This window comes from Euprymna scolopes, chromosome 6, assembly GCF_053919585.1.
Source record: "Euprymna scolopes isolate OS-2025 chromosome 6, ASM5391958v1, whole genome shotgun sequence".
NCBI classification, from domain to species: domain Eukaryota; kingdom Metazoa; phylum Mollusca; class Cephalopoda; order Sepiida; family Sepiolidae; genus Euprymna; species Euprymna scolopes.
This window is the reverse complement of record NC_136487.1, coordinates 26567178-26580573: the sequence shown is the minus strand read 5'-3', so window position 1 is coordinate 26580573 and position 13396 is coordinate 26567178. Positions and strand designations below refer to the sequence as shown.

Here is a 13396-nt window from a genome sequence, read left to right as displayed (position 1 = left end):
CTTGCATTCTTTATTACTTTCTTACAATGGTTGCTGGCAGTCCTGAAAGCGGCTTTAGTTTTCATACATCTATTACGTTGGAAACAGTGGAAAAAGTGATTTCTGTGCGCAATGGCAGCAGCACATTCTGAAGAGAACCATGGCTGGCTGTTAGGTTTTTGCTGAAACTTTTTCGAGGGTATGAAACGGTCAATACCTACAATTAACCATTCCGTCAGGTCAAATACTATAGAGGACACATCCTTTTTAAACATAGAAAGCAGAGGTAGATCAGATATAAATGTACGGAAGCTATCCCAGTCAGCCTTAGTGTATCGATATACTGTACGATGGAGAGGTACGTCTGGGGACTTATTACATTTCATTTTCATCTTAATTGATACAACAGAGTGGTCGGAAGAGCCAAGAGGCGACAGAACAGAAACTGAACATAGTTCAGGGCAAGTTGTGAGAAAAAGGTCTAGTAGGCTCGCATACTGGCCATCATTGTCGGGCACACGGGTGGGTTCCTGAACAATCTGAGTGAGGTCATAGGCAATGGAGAAATCAGAATCTTCCCTCATCCTCGGTCTTGTTAGAGTGGGTCAACCATTCGACGTTGTGAACATTGAAGTCACCACATAGTGAATGTTAGTTGAACGATAAGCAGATAAGACTTGGTCAATTTTCTTAGATATGCTTTGAAAGATAGTAACTCCGCTGTTATGGGGGCGATAGAGAGTAAATATAAATGCCATAGTGTGAGCTAAAGCAACCCGGAAGCACATATAGGGTAAGTTAGGATCTTCCCGGGAGATGTCCCTACTACATGGAAAGTTATCCCTAATATAGGCACAAATTCCATGCCCATGGCGATCTTGGGGGTCAGATTTAGAAGTTAAGTTAGAGTATCCTTTAATTGCGAACTCTTCTAGGGAAATAGCCTGTCCAATGCCAGTTTCACTTAAAAATAAAAGGTCTGGTTTAGTCTCCTGTAATTGGGTTTCAACCTCTGGAAGGTTAGAACGTAGACCCCTGATGTTGGAGAAGGAGACATGGTAGTAGGAGTCTACGTTGGAAGTTGGAGAACCGGGTTTAATCGTGTATTTTTTCTTGAAACTTGTCATGATGAATTTTTGGAATTTGTGGACTAGGTCGTCAGATTTACTTAGAGCAGGACAGAGAGGGGAAACTAAGAGAGAAAAAGAAACGAAGAATTTTTTTTTTTTATTTGTAGCTAATGATAAGGTAAACCCGTAACAATTACCCACTAGTATGGCATCGAGAGGCCCCACCAGAAGCTACTGCATGGTCCAGAATCCATTCACCAAATGGCAATACAGCAACTCCAGTACTTTGCACCTGCTAATAGGACAGCCTCCTTGGTGGTTAATCCAAGGTTCGGGTCCCTGACTATCAGGCGGATAACGTCAGCCCAGACAAAACGTTTACCTCCAGCACCCTTACTAGTGACATGGCTACAAGGATAGACATAGAAACAGAAAATTTCCGCCATCTCTGCCAACTGTTCGCGCAAACTCTAGAGCCAAAATTGAAGAGCCAGTGCGCAAAACAACGAGATATTATAAAAAGGCTGACTGGGAAGCCATCAAAGATCTTATCAGAGACGCCCCATGGGGTAATATTTTTTCTCTTCCTGCTGAACAGTGTGCAACCGAGACCACTGACTGGTTCAAAACTGCAATCAAAGCGCATGTTAACATGCGGAAATTTTATAGCAAGCCCCACTCTCCGCAATGGTTTACTTCGACTTCCGCAACTGCCATTGCTCAAAGGCAGCATGCATTCCACAGGTTTAACCGACATAAGTCCAGTTCAAACAGACAGAAGTACATAGAAGCTAGAAGTAACGTTAAGAAAGAAATAGCGACAGCTAAGAGGGAATTTACGGAAACCACAAAAAAACGCATCGAAGCACAAAAACTAGGAACTCGAGACTTCTGGAAAATCTACAACAGTGTAGTAAATAATGGGCAATCAACAATTCCCCCACTAACCAACAATCACGAGGTTGTTTGCTCAGCAACCGAAAAGGCTAACATGCTTGCCAGTCGGTTTGCCTCAAACTCCACACTGGACCCTTCCAACCACCCCCTACCTGACTTTCCTATGCGGAGAGATGTCACGCTACACGATCTGAAAACCACCCGCTACTCAGGTGCATGCTATCATAAAAACCCCTGACACTTCAAAAACATGTAGACCCGATCTTATCCCAGCTGTGCTGTTAAAAATGTGCTCAGCCGAAGTAGCTCCAGTTCTCTCCAAACTCTACAACAAATGCCTTAATGAAGCTTGCTTTCCGGGCTGTTGAAAAACTGCTTCTGTGGTACCAATATTCAAGAATTCTGGCGAAAGGACTGACCCATCAAATTATCGCCCCATTAGCCTCCTCCCACTTTTTGCAAAAATATTTGAGACCTTAATTATCCATGGTGTAGTCCAGCACCTTACAGATGCTAAACTTCTGACCGACCAACAATATGGATTTAGACAAGCCCGTTCCACGGCAGACACCCTCACTGTAATCTCTGAACACATATACCATTCACTGGACAAAGCGGGAGAGGGCAGAGCGGTAGCTCTAGATATATCTAAGGCTTTTGACAGGGTATGGCATGAGGGTCTCCTCAGGAAGATTAGATCATACGGTATCACTGGTAGAATACTTAACATAATTAAATCCGTCTTAGATAAGAGAAAAATCCAGGTTGTCCTCGACGGTCGTAAATCTAAACAATATGATATAAATGCGGGAGTGCCCCAGGGATCTATCCTTGGACCTCTGCTGTTCCTGATATTCATAAATGACCTTCCCGACAAAATTGCCTCTGCGATGGCTATATATGCTGATGACACCACACTCTATAGCAGGCACGACAGGAAAACAAATGAACATATATCTAAAGTAATGGCAGAAACACTAGAGGAGGACCTCTAATCAGTAGTGGAATGGGGACAAAAATGGATGTCACGTTCAATGCCGCCAAGACTAAACTAGTTTCATTCAATAATTACAAGAAACCTTCTCTACCACCTATAGCAATGGCCAACGACTCTTTATCTGATAGTTCATCTTTCAAACTCCTTGGCCTAACGTTCACAGGAAACATGAGTTGGAACAATTACACCGAGGGCATTGCCAGGGCCGCTGCGAGGAAGGTGGGCTCTCTCTACCATGCTAGACAACTACTAACACCCGAAAGTATCTTGTACCTCTATAAGGCCACAATTCGCCCATGTATGGAGTATTGCTGTCTTTGGGCTGGTGCATCGGCTACTAGTCTCTCGCTCCTTGACAGGGTTCAAAAGAGAGTCGCAAATCTGATAGGCCCTAAACTTCAGCCTCTGTCCCATCGTCGAAACGTTGCATCCCTCTGCCTGTTCTACAAGTATTTTAATGGTGAATGCTCTGATGAACTGCAAGCACTTGTGCCCCCATGATGTGAACACCCTCGACAGACCCGACAAGCTGCAAAATCCCACCCCCACACTATAGAGATCCCTAGATGTAAAAGATCTTTCTACTCCAGTAGTTTCTTCCCCAGAACTGCTAGACTTTGGAATTCCATTCCAGGTCACTGCTTCCCCAACTGTACTGACATGCAAAAGTTCAAGTGCAACATGAACCAACATCTTGCTGCCCAAATCCCTACATAGTACCCCAGTAGATGTTTCTCCTGATAGTAGCCCCCTACACCAAAGTGGCAATGTGCCTTGTTTGGGGTGAAAATGTAATTAAAAAAAAAATGATTTAATGCACAGAGTTGTGAAAATTATGGATATACGCGAGAGACTTGGCACCGCCAAAAATGGCCGAAAAATCAAGTTGTTGTTGTTGTTGTTTTTTAAAACGAAATTACATTTATTAAAATCCATTATTTCTGAGTAACTTTTTTTTTCCCAGAAAGATAAAACCCTGGATTTTATCATATAGAAAACAGAATAATGTAAAACTTTTTCTACTATTTTTAATTAAATTTTAAATGTTAAATTTTCCCAAAAAGTTAACCATTGACATTTTTTGTCTTGCACAAAAAACGTACATAAATATTTTAAAAAAAAAGAAAGGGTTTTGAAATAATTAATTTATTTATTTGTTGGGTAACTAAGATTTAGTATGATTTTCTATGAGAATATGCAAAATTATTATAATATAAGTACCTGAATTTCAAATAATTCCACTTATTCATATAGGCAACCAGTTACTTCGCGTCGATCTAGAGTCTAGATCGGCAGTGTTTACGTTTGTAGTTGGTAAAAAGCCAACTATGGAAGACCAAACAGGCAAAAAAAACAACTTATTTTTCAGTGACGAAAATTTCAATGTATTATTAACGCTGAGGCTGGCCAGTACCATGGGTGACCATTTGTATGAGTTTGGTTTTTAATGTGTATGTGTGTGGGGGCCAGGCTCCCCAAAATGGGGGAGGGGCAATTTAAAGCAGAATAAAAAAAAATTATTTCAGCGCGTTTGGTCCACCGTAGTTGAAAGGCGGCAAACGTTTTCAAACGGGATCGAAAAAATGATGCTATTTTTAACACAAAGGGCACAACATTTATCGAATTTTTTTTTTTGTATCGATTCTTCAAAGCATGCCCTGTTTAATAATGGTCATGCATTATTCGGCTCGCTAAAAAAAAATTGTTAATTTATTTACCAAAGATTTTAAAATGGCTTTTTTCGTATAAATATTAAATTTTTTTTTGTTTTGCTTAACTTAAATTAATTATTTTACTTAACATATTCACCGAATTTCACACTTCAAAACTCAAAAGCGGGATAATTAAACACAATCTAAGTTCTGATATTCAGACGTCAAAATAAGGTATGCAAACAATTTTTTTTTTAATCTATAATTCTGTCCCTTACAACAATATGTTTTGTTCAGTTTCAGATGATTATTTTAAGCATATTTGTACCCCCTCAAAACAAGGGGGGTTGCAATAAAAATATATATATAAATATCGTTTATAAAAAATAAGTACACTGTTATAAAGTTCATTCTTCTCTTAATAATCGCTGAAAATTTTGTATTGATCGGATAATTAACTGATTTTTGGTAGATTTTTAAAAAGACGGTCCGTCAAAAAGTACTTACCTGCCCCCCCCCCCAGTTTTGGCGGTGCCTACGAGAGACATATACCTAAAACTGTATTTAAATTATGAATCCCCCCCCCAAAAAAAAATATTCTTTGGAATAAACCACATATTTGTATAATAAATTTTCTGTGATTTATTTTAATTTAAAGTTTCTTAAAACCACCCTATTTTTTCTTTTTAGTTATACCAAGAATTGACAGAATAAGACGTGTTTTTCCAGTTGCATATTGTGTGAATGAAATTTCAGTTTTTAACTATACAGCAACTAAACTGGTGGTTTAAGGGATCAAAATCCAGTAGAAATTAATTTATTGGCGGTCAAACTCAATGTTTCAGCCAAAACTAGTGTAGTCGTACCATTACCGATGAACTTCGATAGAATGTAACTGAGTCAGATGTTTGCCAAATCTTATTATAAATTTGCACCAAATGACTGAGATGTTAATGTTTTCCCTGAATAAATGCATAAGTGTTTGTTTTATATATACAACAATGAAATGCTAAGTTTTATCTCGAGTATTATAAGTAGAGAAATTTGCTTGGTCATCTTGCTATCACTTTTCAATCTCCTAATGTATTTTTCTTTTTTAGTTGCGCCAGAAATTACAAGTGTTGCACTTTCTGGGGGAGGATCAGCTTCTCCACCTTTCGTCAATGAATTCTCCACTTTTCTATGCGTGGCAACTATTCCAAAAGAAGGTTCTTATTCTGTGAAATGGTTTAAAGAGTCAACCCCCAGTAGAAATGAACTTAGTGGCGGTCAAACTCAATTATTGCGCCAAAATGAATACAACCGTACCATCAAAAATGAACTTCGATACAATGTAACTGAATCGGATATGCCAATTCTTATTCTCACATGTCAACTCACTGCTGGAAAGATCACTGAAGAAACAGAAAATTTTTTAATTCTAGGTAAGTTTATGCTGATGTATTCTCTTTTTCTTTTTTTTCTTTTTTTCAATCAATTACACTTGAACTTCTGCACGTCAGTACTGTTGGGGAAGCAGGGACCTGGAATGGAATTCCAGAGTCTAGCGGTTCTGGGGAAGAAACTATTGGAGTAAAAAGATCTTTTACATCTAGGGATCTCTACAGTGTGGGGGTGGGATTTAGCAGCCTGTCGGGTTTGACGAGAGTGCTCACGTCGTGGGGGCACAAGTGATTGCAGTTCGTCAGAGCATTCACCACCAAAATACTTGTAGAAAAAGCAGAGGGATGCAACATTTCGTCGATGGGACAGAGGCTGAAGCTTAGATGCCAGTTCAGGGCCTATCAGGTTTGCGACTCTCTTTTGAACCTTGTCAAGGAGCGAGAGACTAGTAGCAAATGCACCAGCCCGAATATGACAGCAATACTCCATACATGGGCGAATGGTGGCCTTATAGAGGTACAGGTTACTTTCGGGTGTTAGTAGTTGTCTAGCACGGTAGAGAGAGCCCACCTTTCTTGCAGCGGCCCTGGCAATGCCTTCAATGTAATTGTTCCAACTCATGTTTCCTGTGAGCGTTAGGCCAAGGATGTTAATGTAGACATTGGTTACCTCCCTTGCTTGTGGTGATATAAATAGGAGTCGGCCATCTTGGTTTAGTCAGTTCGTTCGTACAGTTTAGACAGACTACAAGTGTCTCAACAAATGGTAGCAGAGATATCCCTCTGTGTGCGACAAAACGAAAAAAAAAAAAAAAAAAAAAAAAAAATTTTTTTTTTTTTTTGTACAGCTTGTCTGTAGCACTAGACAGATCGGATATCGGATATGGCAACTTCGAACAAACAACCTCCATTGTTGGAGGGGGAGGATGTTTACGAGAACTGGAAACAAGACGTTGAAATGTGGTCGTTGTTCACGGATCTTTCTGAGGAAAAAAAAGGGCCAGCAGTGTTTTTGACGCTACCACCGAATATTAGAGAATGTGTTCGTGAATTGCCAACAAGTGACATCGGCGGACGAGATGGCTTGAAGATCTTAATAAAGAAACTGGATGACATATATTTAAAGGATGAACACACGCGCGCTTACATGACTTTTAAGGAAATTTACACTTATAAAAGACCGTCAGGTACCAGTATAAATGACTTTCTTGTTCGTTATGAGTTTTTGTACCAAAGATTAAAAAAATTCTACATTATTCTACCGGAAGGAGTGCAAGCTTTTCTTGTTTTGAACGCGGTTAACATATCGGAAGAGAACGAAAAATTAGCGCGGACAACGTGTTCTGTTTTGACGTATCAAAACATGAAGGAATCGATAAAGAAAGTATTTGGTGACATTTATCGTGATGAAAATGTACCGGCAGTGAAATCAGAGCCCGAAATCGTCAACTATAATTATTCTAAACCGGGTAACAACAAAAGGCGTTTTCGTCGAGGACAATCTAATCCATGTGACCGAAGTGGAAACGTGTTGTTGTGTTACAAATGTCAGTCTCCGAACCATCTAATTAGAGAGTGTCCTAGAAATACGCCCAGGTTTACGAAAGCGACAGAACAAATACACTTTACGTTGTTCATTCAAGAAAATATTTATTTGAACAGTACAAATGAAAAAATCTCAAATCTTGTAAAGGAAACATTTGGAATGGCAGTCTTGGATTCTGCTTGTACTCGCACACTGGCTGGCGAAGTGTGGCTTGATGTTTATTTAGATACTTTAAATGAAAGTGACCTGCAACTAGTGAAGTATACGAACTCAGACCGGAGTTTTTGTTTTGGTGATGGAGTGGCTGTCACAGCAATTAAAGTTGCTAAATTTCCGGTTACACTCGGAGGTATAAGAGTTTATATCGAAGCAGATATTGTGAAAAACGACTTGCCTCTTCTATTAAGTCATAAATCAATGAAGACAGCAGGAATAGTGCTAGATTTCCGGAAAGATATGTGCTGGATTTTTGATAAATGTATTGAACTAAAGACCACAACTTCAGGGCACTATTGTCTCCCCTTAACAAATAAGTTGTTGGATCATAGTGGTACTAAGAACATTGTATTACATGTTCAGAATTTTGGTCAGTGTTCTTTCACAGAAAAAAAAAAAAAAGCAGAAAAACTTCATCGACAGTTTGCTCATGCCTCGAAGGAAAAACTTGTTTCCTTGGTTAAAAAAAGTGGCAAATTCAATGACAAGGAATTTATAAAGGCGATTGAGGAGGTTTGTGAAAACTGTCAAATTTGCCTTAGATTTAAAAAAGCTCCACTGCGACCGGTTGTGGGATTGCCTCTTGGCAATAGATTTAATCACACAGTTTGCATGGATTTGAAAGAGTTCATCCACAATGAGGTGTGGATACTACATCTCATTGATGCCGCTACCAGGTATTCAGCGGCAACATTGATCAAAACAAAGAAGAAGGAGGAGATCATCAAAAACATCTTTATGATGTGGATTACCTATTTCGGATCTCCTGTTCGTTTTCTGAGTGATAATGGGGGTGAATTCAACAACGAACACTATAGACAGATGAATGAAAAACTCAACATAGAGACCTGTACTACTGCCGCAGAAAGTCCATTCAGCAACGGTACTGTAGAACGTCATAATTTGATAGTTGCTGAGGCAATGAAAAAAACAATTGACGATGAGAAGTGTGAACCTGAAATTGCCTTGGCATGGGCTATTTGTGCAAAAAATGCCCTCCTCAATTACTCTGGACACAGTCCAAATGAACTTGTATTCGGTTTCAATGTAAATACACCCTCAATTCTGACAGACCAGTTACCTGCTATGGAGTCCTCTACTACAAGTGACATGGTGAGAAAAAATTTAAATGCTCTCCATAGTGCAAGGAGAAACTTTTTGGAAGCTGAGTCCAGTGAGAGAATTAGGAGAGCTCTCAGGTCTAATGTCAGAACTTATGCTGATGAAGATTATGCTACCGGAGACCAAATCTATTATCGGAGGCAGGGTTTTAAAGGATGGCGTGGTCCAGCAAAAGTGTTAGGCAGAGAAGGCCAGTTTGTCTTAATCAGACATGGCGGAGCATTTTATAGGATGCATCCGTGCCAATTGATGAAAGTGAATAAAAACAACGAAAAAAGAACAAAAAAAGCTGAAATGCTGGGAAACACTACAGAAGGGAAGAATGAATACCTTCCAGTTGAGGAGGAGGAGTTGCAGAATCAAGTGGTAGAAAGTGAAGATATAGACAGAGAAGAAGTTGTTGATAGTTCTACCAGTTTAAGAGATAAGACTGAAAAACCTGGCCGAAATAAGACCATAACTTATAAAATAAATGGAAGTGAGGAGTGGAAGAAAGGAAAGGTTATGTCAGTACAGCCTAAATCAACTGGCAAATATAGTCATTGGATCAATATAGAACCTGAGGATGAAAACGAGGATCAAGTTTGTATCAACTGGAATCATATTGATCATTGGAGAGAAGTGCCCCAATATACTGAACAGGAAAATGTAGTCCTGCTCACCGCTGAACAAGAGCAGTCGAAAGCTGTAATGGATGCCAAGCATAAAGAAATAAAAAACATGAACACCTATGAAGTATTTGAATGTGTGCCATACACAGGTCAAAAAACAATATCCACAAGATGGGTGATTACTGAAAAATTCAAGGATAATCAGAAAACAATGAAAGCTCGCCTTGTAGCACGAGGCTATGAAGAAAATAGTAATCTGAAAACGGACTCCCCAACATGTAGCCGTGAAGCTATGCGAATGGTCATGCTAACCGCATCAATAAAGAATTGGATGCTGCAGACCATAGATTTTACCTCAGCCTTTTTGCAAGGTGGTATTTTAGAGAGAGATGTGTACCTGAGGCCACCATCTGATGTTTGTCCTAAATCTCAAGTGTGGAAATTAAAAAGATGCATCTATGGATTGAATGATGCTCCACGGGCATGGTACAAGAGAGTTACTCAGGCTTTGATTGAATTAAAAGCAGTAGCAAGTGCTTATGATAATGCATTGTTTTTGTGGCATGATATTAAAGGAAATTTGACTGGAATTCTTGCTATGCACGTGGATGATTTTGTTTTCTGTGGAAACACAGAGTTTGAAAGGGATGTGATTGCAACATTGAAAGAAAAATTTAAGGTGGGATCTCATGAAAGTGGAACATTCAAATATGTTGGACTGAATGTTAATCAACAGGAAAATGGGATCACTGTAGAACAAGATCTATATGTATCTTCCATATCTCCAATAGAAATAAGCAAAGGGAGGATACTGAGGAAAAATGATGAACTGAATGAAGAAGAAAAGCATGAGTTGAAGAGACTTGCAGGTCAGATGATGTGGGTTTGAACTCAAACACGCCCTGATATAGCTTTTGATGTGTGTAAAATGAGCAACACTGGAAAGCATCCCAAAGTAAAAGCCTTATTTGAGGCGAATAAAGCCTTATCAAAATTGAAATCCAAGAAGGGTTCTATAACATTTCCAAAATTGGGAAAGCCCTCAGATTTACACATTTTGTGTTATACTGATGCCTCTTATGCCAGTCTGGAAGATGGATCTTCACAGGGCGGTTTTGTTGTCTTTATTGGAGGAAGTACTGACAAAATGGCCCCCATGTGTTGGGCGTCAAAGAAATTGGACAGAGTGACAAAAAGCCCATTGGCCTCAGAGACTCTTGCTCTGAGTGAGGGAGCTGATGCTGGTGTTTTGACTGCGGTTATGATACAAGAGGTATTTCAGTTATCTAAATTGCCAGACGTTCTCTGCAAGACAGATAATGCATCACTTGTGGAGACATTGAATTCCAACAATCTGGTAAGCGATCGACGATTGAGAATAGATGTAGCAAGGCTGAAGGAAATGAAGAGTAGAGGGGAGATACAGATAGAATGGATCAAGGGTTGTGATCAGGTCTCTGATTGTTTGACCAAGGCAGGAGCTTCGTCTGAGCTTCTAAGGGACTTGTTAAATCAGAAATAAATTATTCACTTGAGGACAGCAGCAATGTTAATGTAGACATTGGTTACCTCCCTTGCTTGTGGTGATATAAATAGGAGTCGGCCATCTTGGTTTAGTCAGTTCGTTCGTACAGTTTAGACAGACTACAAGTGTCTCAACAAAGGAGTTTGAAAGATGTACTCTCAGCTAAAGAGGCGCTGGCTATTGCTATAGGTGGTAGAGAGGGTTTCTTGTAATTATTGAATGAAACTAGTTTAGTCTTCGCAGCATTGAACGCGACCAACCACTTTTGTCCCCATTCTACCACAGATTGGAGTTCTTCCTCTAGTGTTTCTGCCATTTCTTTAGAAATGTGTTCATTCGTCTTCCTGTTGTGCCTGCCATAGAGTGTAGTCATCAGCATATATACCCATCTCAGAGGCAATTTTGTTGGGTTGGTCATTTATGAATATCAGGAACAATAGAGGTCCAAGGATAGAAACCTGAGGCAACCCCGCATTTATATCATATTGTTTAGATGTACGACCGTCGAGGACAACCTGGATTTTTCTCTTATCTAAGAAGGATTTAATTATGTTAAGTATTCTACCAGTGATACCGTATGATCTAATTTTCCTGAGGAGACCCTCATGCCATACCCTGTCAAAAGCCTTAGATATATCTAGAGCTACCGCCCTGCCCTCCCCCGCTTTGTCCAGTGAATGGTATATACGTTCAGAGATTACAGTGAGGAGGTCTGCTGAGTACGGGCTTGTCTAAATCCATATTGTTTGTCAGTCAGAAGTTTAGCATCTGTAAGGTGATGGACTAGAGCATGGTTAATTAAGGTCTCAAATATTTTGGCAAAAAGTGGGAGGAGGCTAATGGGGCGATAATTTGATGGGTCAGTCCTTTCGCCAGAATTCTTGAATACTGGTACCACAGAAGCAGTTTTCCAACAGCCCAGAAAGCAAGCTTCATTAAGGCATTTGTTGTTGAGTTTGGAGAGAACTAGAGCTACTTCGGCTGAGCACTTTTTTAATAGCACAGCTGGGATAAGATCGGGTCCACATGCTTTTGAAGTGTCAAGGTTTTTTATGATAGCATGCACCTGAGCAGGGGGTGGTTTTCAGATCGTCTAGCATGGCGTCTGTCCGCATAGGAAAGTCAGGTAGGGGATGGTTGGAAGGGTCCAGTGTGGAGTTTGAGGCAAACCGACTGGCAAGCATGTTAGCCTTGTCGGTTGCTGAGGAGACAACCTCGTGATTGTTGGTTAGTGGGAGAATTGTTGATTGCCCATTATTTACTACACTGTTGTAGATTTTCCAGAAGTCTTGAGTTTTTGTGCTTCGATGCGCTTTTTAGTGGTTTCCGTAATTTCTCTCTTAGCTGTTGCTATTTCTTTTTTAACGTTATTTCTAGCTTCTATATACTTCAGTCTGTTTGAACTGGACTTATGTCGGTTAAACATACGGTATGCATGCTGCTTTTGAGCAATGGCAGTTGTGCAAGTCGACGTAAACCATTGGGGACAGTGGGGCTTACTATAAAATTTCCCCATTGGGAACATGCGCTTTGATTGCAGTTTTGAACCATTCAGTAGTCTCGTTTGCACACTGTTCAGCAGGGAGAGAAAAAATATTTCTCCATGGGGCATCTCTGATTACGTCCCTGATGGCTTCCCAGTCAGCCTTTTTATAATATCTTGTTGTTTTGTGCACTAGCTCTTCAGTTTTGGCTCTAGAGTTTAGGGCGATTTCAACCATTATCACTGCATGATCAGCGTTTCCGAGTGGGCTGTGGGCCTTCGTTATGCAGTCATCGGGAACTGTGGTCAAAAACAGATCTAGAAGTGATGCGTGTTGTTCTTCCTGGTCAGGGAAACGGGTTGGAAACGTAACAATTTGTGATAGGGAGTGAGATATAGTGAAGCTATGTGTCTATGCTGTCAGATACTTTGTTTATTATGGTGCAGTCCTGAGTCGAGGGAGAGCGGTAGAGAAAATAATAGTAGCTAATATTATGTTGCATGATTAGTCTAAAGCACATAAAGGCTTGATCATCTGTTTCTAGGTTTGTTTCTCTAGTCAGGGGGAGGGTATTACAAATGTAAACTCCAAGTCCGTGCATGTGTCTGTCAGAGTCCTTACGGCAGAGTGGGAGATATCCAGGCTTGTTTAAGTGGTAGAGGGGATGGAGGAGTGTAGGTTTGTCTCACTTAGTGCTAAGATATCCGGGGTATTTGTTAAGAGAAATGCTTCAACATCAGCTAAATTAGTTCTAAGCCGACGGATATTTGTGAATGCAAGCCTCAAGGGAGGAGGCAAGTTGAATTTGTTTGTCCCTAAGCCTGGTTTGAGCTTATTTTTAGATTGTACTGTCGTCATATTTTTTTTTTTTTTAAACAGTTTCGGTTTTGGTAAGGGAGAGCTAAACAAGAGGTT

The 13396-nt window shown here is 40.0% G+C and overlaps 1 protein-coding gene across 1 annotated transcript in view; it reads left to right on the top strand.

Moving 5' to 3' along the window:
* LOC145277586 (uncharacterized) overlaps window positions 1-13396 on the top strand; it is a 110833-nt gene that overhangs the window by 61854 nt on the left and 35583 nt on the right. The window contains exon 4 of the mRNA XM_080129097.1: window positions 5696-6019. Coding sequence (XP_079985223.1) covers window positions 5696-6019 — 324 coding nt within the window. The remainder of the gene's footprint in view (window positions 1-5695; window positions 6020-13396) is intronic.